At 40.1% G+C, this 18501-nt stretch overlaps 1 protein-coding gene across 3 annotated transcripts in view; it reads left to right on the forward strand.

Annotated features, from left to right (window-relative positions):
• The first annotated feature begins 4749 nt into the window (after nt 1-4749).
• The window catches only part of NEK9 (NIMA related kinase 9), a 47356-nt gene continuing 33604 nt past the window's right edge, over nt 4750-18501 (forward strand). The window contains exons 1-6 of one of the 3 annotated variants that reach the window (XM_012742220.3): nt 4750-5127; nt 7444-7621; nt 10325-10380; nt 10931-11001; nt 12622-12727; nt 14607-14738. In XM_012742220.3, coding sequence (XP_012597674.1) covers nt 4909-5127; nt 7444-7621; nt 10325-10380; nt 10931-11001; nt 12622-12727; nt 14607-14738 — 762 coding nt within the window. In that variant the 5' untranslated portion in view covers nt 4750-4908. The remainder of the gene's footprint in view (nt 5128-7443; nt 7622-10324; nt 10381-10930; nt 11002-12621; nt 12728-14606; nt 14739-18501) is intronic. The other 2 variants (XM_012742236.3, XM_012742228.3) reach the window with 2 other exon arrangements.

Raw genomic sequence — 18501 nt, forward strand, 5'->3', positions numbered from 1 at the left:
CAATACCATCATTCCTGAGTCTGAATTTAATATGCCATCAATGAGCAGTCATTTACTTATGCTTATTCCCACATAGGACGTAACAGTAAAAAAAAGACATACCATAAATACAGTGAAAAAATAGTGTGTTCAGGGTAACTGAGCAGCACAGTAGCATCCAGAATACTTATATCAGCTCTTAAACAGCAACAAACAATGGCAGGCTTCAGTCTCCACCCACAATGCTGTTTTTTGACTAAAAAGTTACTGAATATTGTATTTCATTTTTCTAGGTGAAAAGAAACATCAGAAGCAGCTGAGGAGCCAAGCAGTGGGTCCTCTAGGGATGAGGAGGCATGCTGCTGGAGGGCTTTTTAAAACGTTTCCTTTAGAGTCATCTGTCCCATTAACTACAGTTTTGTCTTAGAAGTTTCTCTTTGATTTTGCTAACTGACAAGATTTCTTGTTCTGTTTGAATGCACGCTGCTCTAGTCCTTCAGTAAGCCCATCACACATTTTCACCAGGTCATCTGTAGGCACTTTTTCTGAAGTGTTAACATAGTCATCGTCATCACTATTGTCACAATCACTTTGATGCAGAACCATTTTGGCTATTTAACCATCTGTCAATAAAGGAACATTATTGATGTTAAAAACTTCTTCCAGGCCGGGTGTGGTGGCTCACGCCTGTAATCCTAGCACTTTGGGAGGCCGAGGCGGGCGGATTGCTCAAGGTCAGGAGTTCGAAACCAGCCTGAGCGAGACCCCATCTCTACCAAAAATATAAATTAATTGACCAACTAAAAATATATATACAAAAAATTAGCCAGGCATGGTGGCACATGCCTGTAGTCCCAGCTACTCGGGAGGCTGAGGCAGGAGGATCGCTGAGCCCCGGAGATTGAGGTTGCTGTGAGCCAGGCTGACGCCACAGCACTCACTCTAGCCTGGGCAACAAAGTGAGACTCTGTCTCAAAAAAAAAAAAACAAAAAAACCTTCTTCCAGTTTACTGATGGACTCCGAAGGTATATTTTTTGCATATGTTAAGGAGGTCAGACATCATTTTTTTCTCACTTGACCTTCAAAGTCACGTGCTGATGAACAAGCAAAGTTCATGCTGATGAACAAGTCACCTGAACATAGTTGCAAGCCACGTGTTGTGCTAGGCATGCACAACTGTGTCTTTAGTCACTGTTCCAAGCATTGGCAACAGCACATACAGCATCCTTAATGCTAAACTCCTTTTGAAAATCTTCTACACCCACACCTCTGTTCACTGCTGTTAGCATGCTGTTGAAGAAAGTGTTTTTATATTTATTCTTCAATGACATAAGGATACCCTGGTCACATGGCTAAATTAATGATGTCATATTTGGGGGTAAGTACATCGTATAAACATTATTTTTAAGGAGAATTTTAGCTGGAGGAAGAGCAGAACAATTGTCAAAGAGTAACAAAATCTTGCAGTTGTCATCCAGTTCAGATTCCCTGCAATGAGCATGAGCCACTGGTACAAAATGTTTATGAAACCAACAGAAAAGATGTCCTTGGTGATCTAGGCCTTTTTGTTAGCATAATAATGGACTGGTAAAAAATCCACTCCTTGAACACAGTGAGTATGCGAGCTTTTGCATGTCACAGCAAGTATACACTTATGCATGCCTACATTCCAGCACAGTTGTTCTGTCCTTGGCATCCTTGATTCCTGTAGGGGCTCTCATCAGCTATAGTCAGTGTCTGTCTGGGGCAGTAATGCCAAAACAATGATGTTTCATCAGCATTACAAACTTGTTCTGGCATCAGATTTTCATCAGAAATGACATTAGCAAACTTATCAATGAATTTCTCCAATGTTTCTTGATCAGCAGATGCTTTTTTGTTTTTTGGTTTTTTTTGAGACACAGTCTAATTCTGTTGCCCGGGCTAGGGTGCCATGGTGTCAGCCTAGCTCATAGCAACCTCAAATTCCTGGGCTTAAGCGATCCTTCTGCTTCAGTCTCCCAAGTAGCTGGGACTACAAGCGCTCACCACCATGCCCAGCTAATTTTTGTTTCTGTTTTTAGTTGCTTGGCTAATTTTTTCTATTTTTAGTAGACACAGGGTCTCACTCTTGCTCAGGCTGTCTTGAACTCTTGAGCTCAAGCAGTCCTCCTGCCTTGTCCTCCCAGAGTGCTAGGATTACAGGTGTGAGCCACTGCAGATATTTTTACACTACAAATCTTTTAAAAATTTAATGCCAGGTCTTTTCTTAAATTTCTGCAACCAAGTGTTGAATATGTTCAGCTGTGTTGAATATTCACAGTTCCCTTCAATTTTCAGTTCATAATGATAGATCTTTGCTTGTTTCGTGATCAGTATATTATAAAGTGCCTTGTGTTCACTGTGATGTTGATGAATTCACTCTTTCAATACATGACTGAGAACTTTGTTTTTAGCTGTATGCAATGTTTTTTTATTTTTCATTAACTTCTGTTCATCACTTTCAGCATAGAACTTCGTTTGTCTTGTTTCTTAAAGTCATAGGTGGACATTTTAACACCATACTCTTCTGCAAGATGTTTCACACTAACATGAATGTCTAGTTTCGCCAAAATCTTGACTTTTTGTGCTATACATAAATGTAAAGACTTCCTTTTTTCTTATCACTGTTACCCATAGGGGTATCTGTAAGCCTTTTTGACATTTTTAACACTATCCTTATACCACAAAGCAGAGAATACCAAAAAAACACAATGATTAATGCATGTAGGTCTTGGCTCCTGTGGGCATCATGAGGAACCTGTTGCTGGCACACCTGGCCTGCACACGTGCCATTTTATTAATCTTTAGGGTGTGTTTACATGGGGGAATCTGAGTATGTATGGAAAAGACAAATTGCAGCTGAAAGGGGTTGAGAGGGCCTCTTTTCCCTTAGGGATGCTGAATAAACTGCATTTTGACTGCAACCCTTCAGATGAGGTCAGGTGTTGAATTTTTCACTTGTGGCATCATGTTAGCACTCAAAAAGTTTCAAATTTTGGAGCATTTTGGATTTTCAGATTAGGGATGCTCAACCTGTTTTAAAAGGCTACCATCGTGAAGGCTCGTGCACTAATAGAAATACTGGCTCCAGATCAAGGAAGACGGAAGTCACCTTGTACTCTCTCTATTCAGACCTGATGTGTAGTGTCATGCAGAGTGCAGGATATATTTTAAAAGAAACATTGATGAACTGTAGAGAGGCCAGAAGGATGTGAACTCATTAGCCCTCACACCTCACACCCCATTCCACTAATTCTGTTTTCTTCCTATATTTTCTATCCCTATCTACTAGTTAAAGACCTAGAAGTGAGTCTCCTGAACTCTTACGTCTACCTCAGCAACCATATCCCAGCTGATCATAAAGTTCTAAATATTCCTCAGGTGGATTTCTTAAATCTGGACCTTTTCTTCATTCACTAACATCTCTACCTCTTCTTAGAATATAAATGGCCTCCTAACTGGTCTCCCTGCCTCCAGTCTTTGTCCTCCACATTGCATCAGAGTTCTTTGTGAAATATAATTTTGATCTTACCTATGGTGACCATATTGCTTATTGTCTGAGCTGGACATTGGAGCAAAAGGCTCTATTAATTATGTTAGGGGAAGAAGGTGTAAACTGGGACATACCAACAAATCAGAACATATAGTCACTAATCATATACTCCCTTTAAAAATCTCCAATAATTTTCCATTGCCCACAGGAAACACCAAACTATAAAACATCTGACACCCTATCTTCTGTTTCTACCTAACATGCACCGTGGGCTCCAGCTGCATGGCCTTCTCTTGCCCCCCCCCATATTCCTGTTTTTTCATGGCTCGAAGCAGATTGCTGGGTTTGACTTCTCAGCTCCTCTTACTAGTTGTGCCACATGAGCAGGTTACTTCACCTCTCTGTATCTCAGTTTCTGTAAAATGGGAATGTTAGGATTAAATGGGATAATACATTGGAAAATCTTTAGCATAGTGCCCAGAACATAACACTCAATAAATGTTAGCTGTTACCCTGAATGTCTCACAACTTTATAGACTTAAAAAACAAGTTTGGAGATGCAAAGTTGCCCAAGATCACATAACAGATGCAACACGTATTGTTCACTTTATTGCCATTTTCTTAGTGACTTGAGAGCAGGGAGCATCCCATTACCAGATAATGTCTGCTCAAAGTATGCTTCATGAAATCAGAGGGGCAAAGGTCTGGAAAAAGAGGAGAATTTGAATTTGGAAAAAGAGAAGGGGAAGAAGGAGAGTTGACTTAAAATATTTTGGGGGTTGCGTGGAAGAGGGAGGGATCTAGGATGGCTCCAGGAGAAAGAACTGGACCACTGACTGACTGGGGAGGCAATTATTTCAACTTGCTCTAATACTTTTTTTTTCTTTATTGTAAAGGCAAGGTGGCTCTAATAGCTTTAATTACTATACTACCTCTCTAAACAAGAGCCCTAATGTTGGAAGAGACTACTTCATAATCATCCTCTTGAGCTAGGCCTGACACCAAGATGAGACTGGACGACCTCCAGACCTCGAAGCTCTACCGGGGACCTGGACGGAGATGCGGGGGAGGGCCTATAAATCCGGGAGGGCGTCACCCTGCGGGAGGCCTTAGGCTCCACGCGGTCCTCACCACACGCCCGCCAACTCCAGCCCCCTCACTTTCCCGGCCAGCCCAGAGGGCGGGAAGCCTCGGCCGCTAGACTAATCAACTGGACCAGCGAAGGAGGAGGAAACTCAGCCCGGCCGGAAGCACGGAAAGCTGCTTCCGGGTCAGGGGGCAGGAGCCACCATGGAACCTCACGGGGTAGCCGGGCCGACGGGTCTGCAGGCTGGTGTCTGAGGCGAGCGGGTCGCAGCGCGGCCAGTGCCGCCGGGGACACGCAGGCTGGTCCCGAAGGCCCGCGGCCGCCGCCATGTCGGTGCTGGGCGAGTACGAGCGACACTGCGATTCCATCAACTCGGACTTTGGGAGCGAGTCCGGGGGTGGCGGGGACTCGGGCCCTGGGCCCATAGCCAGTCAGGGGCCGCGGGTCGGCGGCGGCGCGGCGGAGCAGGAGGAGCTGCACTACATCCCCATCCGCGTCCTGGGCCGCGGCGCCTTCGGGGAGGCCACGCTGTACCGCCGCACCGAGGTAGCGGCCCTCGGCTCCCGCCGCCCTGCCCGGCGCTGCCGGGCCGCCCCGAGCCCCTCCTTCCCGGGCCCGCTTTCCCCGTGTCTTGAGCCTTTTCTCACTTAGTGTTTAGGCACTCGTAGGGTATATGTCTTAGCGTCTTCTCCACCACTCTTCCAACTCACCTGCGCTGGGAATTGGTTAGAGCATTGGTTTTACTAACTGGTCACTTTTGTTTAACATGGGAACTGAGCAAGTCACCGAACCATCTCTGAGCTTGTTTCCCCGCTATAAAGTGGGCTTACTGATAATTGCCTTAAAAATCATCTTGTTTTTTTAAGGTTATCCTGAGAATCCAACGAAGGTGCTTTGCAAAGTGTAAATTAAAGTAGTATACGAATGTGAGGTATTGCCAAAACTTCCTTCCTCTCAATGCTGTTGCCTAACCTCCATCCTCTAGAAGATTGGGATGGGGATGAGGGGCATAGCTTCTAAATTCCCATACTAGTGGCAACTCCGCTGTCTTTGTCATTATGTTAAGTTCAGAAGTGATCACTCAATTGGAGGCTCTTCTTGAAAATCATTGGGAAGATCATTGTGTGCCAGTTTCTTCCTCATTGTTAATTCTGCAGGGTTTATGCATGGGAAATACTCTATTGGTATATTTTAAGCCATTCGTTCTAAATTTTTAGAGGGACAAGAACCCCTTTGAGGCCCTCATGTAAGCAAAGTAATCTTCCCTGCGTCCATTCACGTTTGTACATATTCACATCTTTGGAGAGATCAGTGGATTACTGAATCCCAAGTTAAGAATGTAGACTAATGTAGAACCCTGCAGTGGTGATTCTACTTTCAAAAACTAACCGTAAAGTGTACTTGATCACTAAAGTCTTAAAACTCTAGCTTTGGGATAAACATTTAATGAGAACTTGCTAGGGTTGCTGAAGATGATTCAGCCATTAGTGATCCATCTGCAGTTCTGGTAGGTGTTCTAAGCCAGCGTACTTTGAAGGCTGAAAGATGGAGGAGAGAGTTGATTGCAAGAGAATATTTTTAAGTGTTATTTTTTTATCCTAATGCCACATTAATGTATGATGTCAGAGTTATTGTTATTATTTGTAGTCTGTTTTCTTATTTGCATTTAATATGAGAAAGAAGAGATAAGCATTAGTATTCATATTATTTAGTTAGAGAAATTAAGTATATTTTTATGACTTGCCCACTTAAGTTAGAAGTAAATCTTGGCCTAGAACTAAAGTCTCACATCTTTTTGCCCATGCCTTTTCTTTGTTATCTTATTGAACTTGAGTACTAAGTTTGTTTTGAGTTAAATTTGATTACACTTCCCCAGAACTGCATAGCATTATCCATACCTAATATTTATTAGATCTGTGAATTTACAAAGGTTTGATTAGAAGCAGCCCTTTTCCTGTAGAAGGTTATATTTCAATGGGAAAACAAGTTAGCCATGTTAGTAAACAAACAGTATTTAATTTGTGTATATATGTAAATGAAAATAATGGATAAATATCATTTCAGTGTATGAGCTCTGAACATTAAGGGACGGTTGCATTGAATAAATGTACAGTAAAAGATTCATCAGGATCTTTTCAGAACAGTTTTAAAGGCCCTGAAGAGGCATTCAAAAGTATAGGGAGGGTTATATAGGTGTGGCTGCTCCTGTGTCAGTAAAAAAAGATATAAAGGAGAGTAGACATTGGGAGCTGCAAGTAAGTCTTCAGGAATAGAGGAAAATGTGATACATAAGTGTGACAGGAGATTACAGAGTTGCAAATGGGGCATGACATTCGTTTTTGTTTTTTTGTTGTTTTTGTGGGCGGGGGGGCATGACATTCTTAACCAGAAAGGGTAAATAAAAATGACTAGAGAAGTCTAAATTTATAAAATTAGGGACAAGTTTAGTATTTAAATTTTATAAGAATCTGCATTTAGCTGTGGATAACTGCCCTTCAGTTCTCTACTTCTCTGATATCCTAGTCCTGCTGCAGTCCCCATCATGACTAGCAGTCTGTCACAGTGTCTTCAATAGAATCTTTGAGATCTACCCCCAACCCATATTTTTACCTGGAACTGACATCATACAAATTAAGTGTAGCAACATAATAATATCTTAATGCTTTACTTTCTCCAGTCCTGCAATAAATTATAGTGTTAAATTGTATGTAGAACCTATCACTAAAGTCTGTTTAAAGGAAAAAATAAAAGGAGTCAGTCTCTGCCTCTCTAAGAAGTTTTCTTTCTAGGCTTAGAGATGAGGGTGTGAATTAATTTGCTGCCAGGCAAGAGGAAAGCACGATACCTCTGTCTCTGTTGTAGGATGACTCACTGGTTGTGTGGAAGGAAGTTGATTTGACCCGCCTCTCTGAGAAGGAACGTCGTGATGCCTTGAATGAGATTGTTATTCTGGCGCTGCTGCAGCATGACAACATTATTGCCTACTACAATCACTTCATGGACAACACCACCCTACTCATTGAGCTGGAGTATTGTAATGGTAAGGTAGAATTCAGTGGGACTTCCTCAGGCAAGACATTCTTATGCTCATACTTACCTTGGGGAGAGTACAAGAAATGGCATATAGAGTGATAAGAACTTTAAATGGATTTCTAGAGTTTAAGAGAAATATTTCAGGCCTTGGAGAGTTTTGAATTAATGTACAAAATAAGGGGAGGGATTTTGCCCTGCATATTCAAATTCTCCCTTGTGATTATAGTTGTGTTCAAGTTATTTCTTCAGTTGGATTTTGCATTTATTTTTCAAGGTTTTGGCTCATGAAATGACATTAGTTAGTCATTAAGGTGTGGCTTGGCACCATTTGGTGCAATATTTAGTGAAGTCTTATAGATAATATTTATTTGTATTGCCTTCGGCTAAAGCTGTCCTATTGAAAAGTGGACCAAAAATTATAACTGAGTAAAAATGATATGTAGTAAAGCATGGCTTTATCTGATCTCTGATTTCTTTGGACCATTTTGCCTGTATGTTAGTGTTATCACCTAGTTGTTAAGAAAATAGACTGTGAACCCACATCCCAATTTCCACTACTTTCTAGCTTATAACCTTGAGCAAGGAATTTAACTTCTCTATGCTTCAGTTTCTTCATTTTCAGATGGATTTGTTGATAACAGTACCTACTTTCTAGGGTTGTCGTATTAAATGAAATGAATATTTAAAGCCCATAGAACAGTACTTGGTATGTGGCAAGTGTTTGATATCTGCTACAGTGGCCGCTATCTTTATTGCTCAAGAGAAGCCCCAAAGTCCTTTCCTGAGCTGTATAAGGAAGTCCTAACATATTCTTCACTTAGAACTTTCATGTCTAGACTCGTACATGATTGTTTCTTATTCTGATCATGATCAATGCTAACTATTTGAGATTACATTAGAAAGTTTTGAAGTAACAGAAGCCTTAAGTAGTTAAAGTCCTTTGCATCTGCAAAGGAGGAACTAGAACAAATGATACATTTATTGAAACTCTGAGGCTGGGCACTGTGGCTCACGGCCTATAATCCTAGCACTCTGGGAGGCCGAGGCAGGCGGATTGCTCAAGGTCAGGAGTTCAAAACCAGCCTGAGCAAGAGCGAGACCTCGTCTCTACTATAAATAGAAAGAAATTAATTGGCCAACTAGTGTATATAGAAAAAATTAGCTGGGCATGGTGGTGCACACCTGTAGTCCTAGCTACTCGGGAGGCTGAGGCAGAAGGATTGCTTAAGCCCAGGAGTTTGAGGTTGCTGTGAGTTAGGCTGACACCATGGCACTCAATCTAGCGTGGGCAACAAAGTGAGACTCTGTCTCAAAAAAAAAAAAGAAAGAAAGAAAGAAAGAAAGAGAGAGAGAGAGAGAGAGAGAAAAGAAAGAAACTCTGAGATAGTACATTGCAGGGAAAGAGAAGTTGTAAAAACTTAGGGCTGAAGTGTAATTTGTAGTTGCGGGTGGAAAGTAAGATGACGAGAGAGAGAGAGAGAGAGAGAGAGAGAGAGAGAGAGAGAGAGAGAAAAGAAAGAAACTCTGAGATAGTACATTGCAGGGAAAGAGAAGTTGTAAAAACTTAGGGCTGAAGTGTAATTTGTAGTTGCGGGTGGAAAGTAAGATGAACCATGATCATTTGTAGTCTGTTTTATTTGGTAAAGGAAAGAGAAAAGCAAATTCACACTTATTTCACAGGAAGCAATTAATAAAGGGAGTAATTATTGGAAACAGTCTAGGAGTGGACCCTAAATTTTGGGAAAACTTTTCAGTGTGAAGTGGAAAGAAAAAGAATTTGTTTATATACATCCTGTATGTATAAAACATTGCATTATAGGTGTAATCCAAATGTTCTGATAGTCACACTGGGAGAGTTGTTATAAAAATATTGAAGATTCCTTAAAAGGAACTATGGAAGGCCGGGCGCGGTGGCTCAGGCCTGTAATCCTAGCACTCTGGGAGGCCCAGGCAGGCGGATTGCTCGAGGTCAGGAGTTCAAAACCAGCCTGAGCAAGAGCAAGACCCTGTCTCTACTATAAATAGAAAGAAATTAATTGGCCAACTAATATATACAGAAAAAATTAGCCAGGCATGGTGGCACATGCCTGTAGTCTCAGCTACTCGGGAGGCTGGGGCAGCAGGATTGCTTGAGTCCAGGAGTTTGAGGTTGCTGTGAGCTAGGCTGATGCCACAGCACTCACTCTAGCCTGGGCAACAAAGCGAGACTCTGTCTCAAAAAAAAAAAAAAAAAAAAGGAACTATGGAAAAGTAAATCATCTGATTTTGAAGATATTTCACTAATTGGGAACTATAAGAATGGCCTTTACTCTCATTTTTCCTAAAAATGTCATTCTTTTTTTTTTTTTTTGTATTAATCCTCTTTTGTTAGGGAGGGAGATCTTTGAAGAATATTTCTGATTCTGGGTGATGGGAATAGTTTTATACCCATGTGAAAAGCCAAGAGAGAAGAAGTAGTTTCCTTTGGAGAGACAGTAGAATACTTCATTTCCTTGTATCACCTGTTAAAACTCTGTTAGAACTCAGGAGGCTGAGGCAAGGCAGGAGGATTGCTGGAGCCTTTGAGTTTGCAGTGAGTTGTGATCATGCCACTGCACTCCAGCCTGGGTGACAGAGTGAGACCCTGTCTCAAAAAGAAAACCTATTAGCTATAGGATCCAAGCTTTGACCTATATGAAGCAATTCAAACCTGTCTGTTGTTTAATTGCAGGAGGGAACCTGTATGACAAAATCCTTCGTCAGAAGGACAAGTTGTTTGAGGAAGAGGTAATTCATATTTCTATGACAGGAAGCTAGAATTATAATGTTGTAATTCTTGCATTCTAGTTGTGTATTTACTCTTCGAACAGTGAAGAGTGTTTTTTTCCTTTTGTTCAGACTTCTTCCAGGCTCTGATATTCATGAGAAAGGAAACCTCTAACAAGGAAACTTTCTCTAGCTGCTTCCTAAATGTTTTACCTCCACATCATGATTCTCTATGGGCTTTCTTTCCTGGTTCTGTTACTGCATACTGGTATGCCCAGTTTTCTATACTTTTGCATTTTTCCTGGGTTTCTTTCCACAAATCTGCTGCACCATAGTATATTTCATAATAACATTGGAACTATTTTATGATAACCTGCTTTTTTTATTTTTTACCCCTACACTTTTCTTTGCCTACTCAACCTACAAGCAAAAGATGTTAAGTCATGTTGAATCATAACCTCTGGTTGCAGCTTCCTTTGTGTGTGTGTGTGTGTGTGTGTGTGTGTGTGTGTGTTTTATTTAAATGGAGCTTTTGTTTCTAATCCAAATATAATTTATTTTGTCTCTGCAGATGGTGGTGTGGTACCTGTTTCAGATTGTTTCAGCAGTGAGCTGTATTCATAAAGCTGGAATCCTTCATAGGTGATTAGTAAAAAATTTATGGGATGGATTCCTCCCCACCAATCCAACTCCCACCCTGGCTACCTTCCATCAGCACTTTTATTTGCTCAATGAAGCATTCATAGTTTTTCTATTGATATAATTAGGAAGGGAAAGCGTGAGTAATGAGGATGATAACCTTGCTTCCTGAAGTGAAAACATGTTTGTGATCTAGGAAGAATCTCCTCAATACCTAAGTACTGCTTGATCATTTCTTTTACAGATATTTAGAGTTTAGTTTGTTAATATGTCAGTAAAGCCTAGAAGGTACTATGATAAGTAGTATTAGTTTGGTTGGAATTCATAGTAAATGTTTTCTCTGAGCAATAATAATAATAATAATTTGTAATTGTTTTTAATTCTATAATTAAGTTCTTTTAATTTAAGTAAAATTAATACAATTAATTATATAAACTCACCAGATCTTTGGAGATAAAAAAACAATTTTCCATTCATTTCTAGCTATAGAAGAGAACCATTATAAGAACATTTTCATATCATTGTACCCTTTTTAAGTGAGCTATTGACCATTGCCAGCAATTACAATATATAGGGTTTCTTTTTTATTGACTTATTCATTCAGTTAACATCTATTTATTTTATTTATTTATTGAGACAGAGTCTCACTTTGTTGCCCAGGCTAGAGTGAGTACCATTAGCCTAGCTCACAGCAACTTCAAACTCCTGGGCTCAAGCAATCCTTCTGCCTCAGCCTCCCGAGTAGCTGGGACTACAGGCATGCGCCACCATGCCCAGCTAATTTTTTCTATATACACTAGTTGGCCAATTAATTTCTTTCTATTTATAGTAGAGACGGGGTCTTGCTCTTGCTCAGGCTGGTTTCAAACTCCTTACCTCTAGCAATCCGCCTGCCTTGGCCTCCCAGAGTGCTAGGATTACAGGTGTGAGCCACCACGCCCGGACATCATCTATTTCTTGATAGCTGTTGAATGGCAACTGTTGCATGTTGTTTTCTTTTTGAAAGTAACAAGGTGTATTGTTCTGGTTTATTCACATCTTTCAAGAAAGGAAGCCAGGGTGAATCAGGCATAGTTTATTTTGTTTTACATGTGGCAAAACTGGTAATTCATCATTAGAAAAATAGCCAGTGATTTTATTTAGATGATCCAAACAGCCTAGTCATGTTGTTGTTGGGATATGCAGCCTCTTCTCTTGAACAGATTATTTGAAACTTTTGACACCAAAAGTTAAAATTGCCTTGATAACACTTAATTCAAGGTATAGGTGGTAATTGAAGGAGCAATGTGTCTTACAGGAATTATGCTTACCTAGAGCACGATTTTCCTTGGCTCACCCTCTGAACTTTGCCTGATGGCTTCATTGGTCTGGGGGACATTCCTATGCTATGAAGCCATAGAGGATGAAGTTAATTCTCTACCTTTACTCCTTTGAGTTCCCTCTTCAATGGTAAACCGCATGTGAAAGTGGTGACCACTGTATGGGATGTTTGGAACCCCATAACAGAATCTGAGCAATGGTAACACACTCATTTTTATTCTGTACTATTCCTGGGCAGGGTGGGGGATGAAATAAAACAATTAACTATACGGACTTAATATGCACATCTTCTTTTTTTTTCAGAGATATAAAGACATTAAACATTTTTCTGACCAAGGCAAACCTGATAAAACTTGGAGATTATGGCCTAGCAAAGAAACTTAATTCTGAGTATTCCATGGCTGAGACGGTATGTATGTCCTGCCGTTGACTCTAAATTCTTTTTTTCTTTTCCCTTCCAGCACTGTGAGGTATAACTATACCTCCTAAATCTTTTTTTTTTTTTGAGACAGAGTCTCGCTTTGTTGTCCAGGCTAGAATGAGTGCCATGGCGTCAGCCTAGCTCACAGCAACCTCAAACTCCTGAGCTCAAGCAATCCTCCTTCCTCAGCCTCCCGAGTAGCTGGGACTACAGGCATGTGCCACCATGCCTAACTAATTTTTTCTATATATATATTAGTTGGCCAATTAATTTCTTTCTATTTATAGTAGAGACGGGGTCTTGCTCTTGCTCAGGCTGGTTTCAAACTCCTGACCCCAAGCAATCCGCCCACTTCAGCCTCCCAGAGTGCTAGGATTACAGGCGGAGCCACTGCGCCTGGCCATACCTCCTAAATCTTGCACTCTTTTTTCCGCGTTCTTGTAAGTTCTCCATACTTATAATGCAAATCTTTAGAAGTCTTTTTTCTGGGCTCATTAGTAGGCATGTACATGGTCAGGTGTTCTTTCTGGAGTCAATGTCCACATTATGGCTCTGACCTCATAACCTTTTCTAACACTGACTAGAGACTTTTCTAAAAGCAACAAAATGCTTCATTTTTTCCAGTCTGAGATCTTTAGTAGATTTTGCTTTATCTGTTATTTAATGTTTGAGTTCAAGGTGTCAGACATCTCTTTTTGTGTTTCCTTTGAATGCTTCTTCAGGTTCAAAGAGAAGCCCTATATTACAAATAAAGGCTGATGCCCAGACAACAATCTGTTCCTTAATATCATACATAGTCTGATCTGCGGGGCTCCCTTCTTACTTGATTTTGATAAAGACATGGAGTAGACATAATTTGATCTTTAGGATAGTGATCTCATGCTTTTAAGAATTATAAAACCCAGTTATTAACTCTTCTGGTTTCATAATGTTCTGTCCTTAAAAGAACTTGAAAATGTAAATTAATAAAATTAATTTTGTCCTGATAATGTCAAGATATGCCCGCAAGCAAATTAGACATTCTGGGTTGGGAGTCTCTGCTTCAGGGACTCAGTTTTTGGTATGATAGTGCCCAAATTGAACTTCTAAGGAAGCAATTTTATCCTTATATGGATTTTTCTCATCAAGAACAATCTGATAAAATGAAGACTTGACTTTTTTTAGCCAGTTAGATGCAAAGAAGGGATGATGTGAAAATTTATAAATGCCATGTAAGCCATCTGAAAATGCTTTGCTGATTGAAGATGGTTATCAGTTTTATTAGAACTGTTGGGGCATTCATTGTCTCTGATCTTGGGAGAGGCATGAGTTCTATTTAGGACATTTTTATTTTCCATTCCATTCTTAAATTCAGAAAATCTTTTTCAAATTCAAAGAAAAATTTACCAGCTATGTTAGTTTAACAGATGTCAAATTGAACCATTTAAAAAGTTTTATTAGTTAAAATGTATTTAGTATTTTAGTTAAAATATTTAACCCTTTCATTCAATTACTATTTCCCCACTGTCAGTGTTTGGTTTTTTTCAATTGGTGAACTTCACTAAGTGTGTATCCGTGCAAAGTTTTTGGTAGGTCTTAATTGCCTAAAGCCTCTGTGGTCTACAAATCACAGAGCTATTGAGCCCCCCAAGTTACCGCAGTGCTTTAATCACAGAGACTGCCCCTTTATAATTGGCCAAAGAGATTTGACATTAAAACAATTTCTCCCCATAATGGCATCATCTCATAAAAGCCATTTTGAAATCTACTGATGAATGTTTTATGGTTGTTATCACTAGTTCCTGGGAAATTTAATTTAGCTGTTGAAATGTTAATATAGTTACATCAGAAGGGAAGTTATTCTTTGATTGTTTTCTTTCTTGTTCAGCTTGTGGGAACCCCATATTACATGTCTCCAGAGCTCTGTCAAGGAGTAAAATACAATTTCAAGTCTGATATCTGGGCAGTAGGCTGCGTCATTTTTGAACTTCTTACGCTAAAGAGAACGTTTGATGCTACCGTAAGTTGGTGTATCACCTCCACATTGTCCTTGAAAATGGTACAACTTGGCTAAATGAATCAACTTTATCCCCAAACTTCTGATTTTTTGAAGAGAAATCAACTACAGGCAAAAATAACCTGTATTCAGGCACTGGATTAGTAATATGTTATTAAAATGCTATAGACTCTTTTTATCTTCAACTCTTTTTATCTTCATTCTCTGTTGAAATATTGAATTTGGTGACTATAATTTTAAAAGTGGCTGTAGGGTCAAATTATGTGATGCTGCAGTTTGGAAAAGCCATTTTATTTCATATGCTTCAGTACATCATTTTTTAAAAAGCTAAGGCAAATTATATAATGCCCATTAAGAAAGATATTTTGATCTTTTTTATGAAAAAGTATGCTTTTACTGTTAAAGATTGTCATTGCTTCATGGAGAACAAATCCCTTTAAGTCTTTTTTCTTTTCTTTTTCTAAATAAATTAAAGTACAGCCTTGGGTGAAGTAGCACTTCTCAAACTTTAATATGCAAACAAAATCACCTGGGCATTTTGTTAAAATGCAGATTCTCTTGGGGGGTGCTTAATATTCTACGTTTCTAACAAGCTCCCAGGTGATGCTGATGATGTTATTCCATGGACGAGACTTTGAGTAGCTAAAGTGGATTCACATGCAATCTACTCTGCCAACTAGATGTGAGAATTTAGGCAGATCACTTCATTTCTTTGATCCTCTATTTCATTATGATATGATAATATTTGCCTCACAGAGATTCTTTAATAATATGTGTAAAAAATACAGATGTAAAATAATGCAAATTCACTGGCCTTTCATGAGACCCATTTGTTTTTCTTTGCTTTTTTTTTAATTTCAAAATATTAAGGGGGTACAAATGTTTTAGGTTACATGGATCATTATTATAATGCTTGAGTCCCGGCTAAAGGTATGCCCATCACCCAAATAGTGTTCATTGTACCCATTAGGTTTGCTTTTCACCCTTCCTTCCCCTCCTCCCCTCCTTCCCTCCTTTCTTCTCACCTGATTGATTTCCACTGAGTTTTAGTTCCCTCTGTTGCACATGTGTGCTGGTTTGTTAGTTTCAGTTTAATAGTGAGTACATGTGGTGTTTGGTTTTCCATTCTTGAGGTACTTCACTTAGGAGAATGGTCTCCAGTTCCATCCAGATTGTTGCAAAAGGTATTTATCTTTTTTATGGCTGAGTAGTACTCCGTGTTATACATATACCACATTTTATTGATCCATTCATGACTTGATGGGCACTTGGGTTGATTCTATATCTTTGCAGTTGTGAATTGTGCTGCAATAAACATTTGAGTGCAGGTGTCTTTTTGATGGAAAATCTTCTTTTCCCATGGGTAAATACTCAATAGTGGGATTGCTGGATTGAATGGTATGTCTACTTTTAGTTCTTTGAGTAATTACCATACTGTTTTCCATAGAGGTTGTACTAATATGTAGTCCCACCAACAGTGTATAAGTGTTCCTTTCTCTCTGCATTCATACCAGCACTTATTGTTTTGGGGCTTTTTTATTTTTATTTTTTTGTGTGTGTGACAGTCTTGCTCTGTTGCCTGGGCTAGAGTGGCATGGTGTCAGCATACCTCACAGCAACCTCAAACTTCTGAGCTCAAGCGATCCTCCTGCCTCAGCCTCCCAAGGAGCTGGGACTACAGGCATGCACCACCACTTCTGGCTAATTTTTTCTATTTTTAGTGGAAAGAGTCTAACTCTTGCTCGGGCTGGTCTCAAAACTCCTGAGCTCAAGCGATCCTCCTGCCTTGGCCTCCCAGAGTGCTAGGATTACAGACATGAGCCACCACATCCAGCCTGTTTTTGGACTTTTTAATAAAAACCGTTCTAACTGGGGTAAGGTAATACCTCATTGTGGTTTTAATTTGCATTTCCCTGATGATTAGTGACATTGGACATTTTTTCATATGTTTATTGACCATATTTGTCTTTCTTCTTTTGAGAAGCTTCTGCTCATGTATTTTGCCCACTTTTTAATAGGGTTGTTTGATTTTTTTCTCGCTGATTTTCTTTAGCTCTTTGTAAATTCTGGTTATTAGCCCTTTATCAGATGTGTAACTTGAAGATATTTTCTTCCATTCTATAGGTTGTTTGTTCTGTTGTTTCCTTAGCTGTGCAAAAGCTTTTTACTTTAATCAAATCCTGTTTATTAATTTTTGTTGCCATGACTACCATTGGGGATCTTAGTCATAAATTCATTACCTAAGCTGATACCTAGAAGAGTTTTTCCTACATTTTCCTCTAGAATTCTTATGGTTTCATGCCTTAGATCTAATTCTTTTATCTATCTTGAATTAATTTTTGTGAGTGGTGAGAGGTAGGGGTTCTATTTCATTCTTCTGCATGTGGCTATCCAGTTTTCCCATCACCATTTTTTGAATAGGGCTTCTTTTCCCCAGTGTACATTGTTGTCTATTTTGTCAAAAGATCAGTTGGTTGTAGGTAGATGGTTTTACATCTGGGTTCTGTGTTCTGTTCCATTGGTCTATGTCTCTATTTTTGTACCAGTACAATGCAGTTTTGGTTACTATGGCCTTGTAGCATAGTTTGAAGTCTGGTAATGTTTTTTTTTGTTGTTGTTTTTTTTTTGATCTTTTTTTTTTTTTTTTTTTTTTGAGACAGAGTCTCGCTTTCTTGCCTAGGCTAGAGTGAGTGCCGTGGCGTCAGCCTAGCTCACAGCAACCTCAAACTCCTGGGCTCAAGTGATCCTCCTGCCTCAGCCTCCCGAGTAGCTGGGACTACAGGCATGCGCCACCATGCCCGGCTGATTTTTATATTATATATATTAGTTGGCCAATTAATTTCTTTCTATTTTTATGGTAGAGACGGTGTCTTGCTCAGGCTGGTTTTGAACTCCTGACCTTGAGCAATCCGCCCGCCTCGGCCTCCCAGAGTGCTAGGATTACAGGCGTGAGCCACCGCGCCCGGCCCCTGTTTTTTTTTTTTTTTTTTGAGACAGAGTCTCGCTTGTTGCCCAGGCTAGAGTGAGTGCCATGGCGTCAGCCTAGCTCACAGCAACCTCAAACTCCTGGGCTCAAGCAATCCTGCTGCCTCAGCCTCCCGAGTAGCTGGGACTACAGGCATGCGCCACCATGCCCGGCTAATTTTATATATATATATTAGTTGGCCATTTAATTTCTTTCTATTTATAGTAGAGACAGGGTCTCGCTCTTGCTCAGGCTGGTTTTGAACTCCTGACCTTGAGCAATCCGCCCGCCTCAGCCTCCCAGAGTGCTAGGATTACAGGCGTGAGCCACCGCGCCCGGCTTGTTTTTTGTTTTTTTGAGACAGAGTCTCACTCTGTTGGCCTGAGTACAGTGCCATGGCATCAGTGTAGCTCACAGCAACCTCAGACTCCTGGGCTCAAGTGATCCTCCTGCCTCAGCCTTCTGGGTAGCTGGGACTATAGCCTCACTCCACCACACCTGGTTAATTTTTTCTATTTTTAATAGAGATGGGCTCTCACTCTTGCTCAGGCTGGTCTTGAACTCCTGATCTCAAGCAGTCCTCCTGCCTTGGCCTCCCAGAGTGCTAAGATTATAGGCGTGAACCACTGCGCCTGGTCTGAAGTCTGGTAATATGATGCCTCCAGCTTCGTTCTTTTTGTGTAAGATTGCTTTGGCTATTTGGGCTCTTTTCTGGTTCCAAACTAAGCATAGAATTGTTTTTTTCTATATCTGTGAAGTATGACTTTGGTAATTTGATGGGGATTGCATTGAATTTGTAAA

This window comes from Microcebus murinus, chromosome 6 (assembly GCF_040939455.1).
Source record: "Microcebus murinus isolate Inina chromosome 6, M.murinus_Inina_mat1.0, whole genome shotgun sequence".
Classification (NCBI taxonomy): domain Eukaryota; kingdom Metazoa; phylum Chordata; class Mammalia; order Primates; family Cheirogaleidae; genus Microcebus; species Microcebus murinus.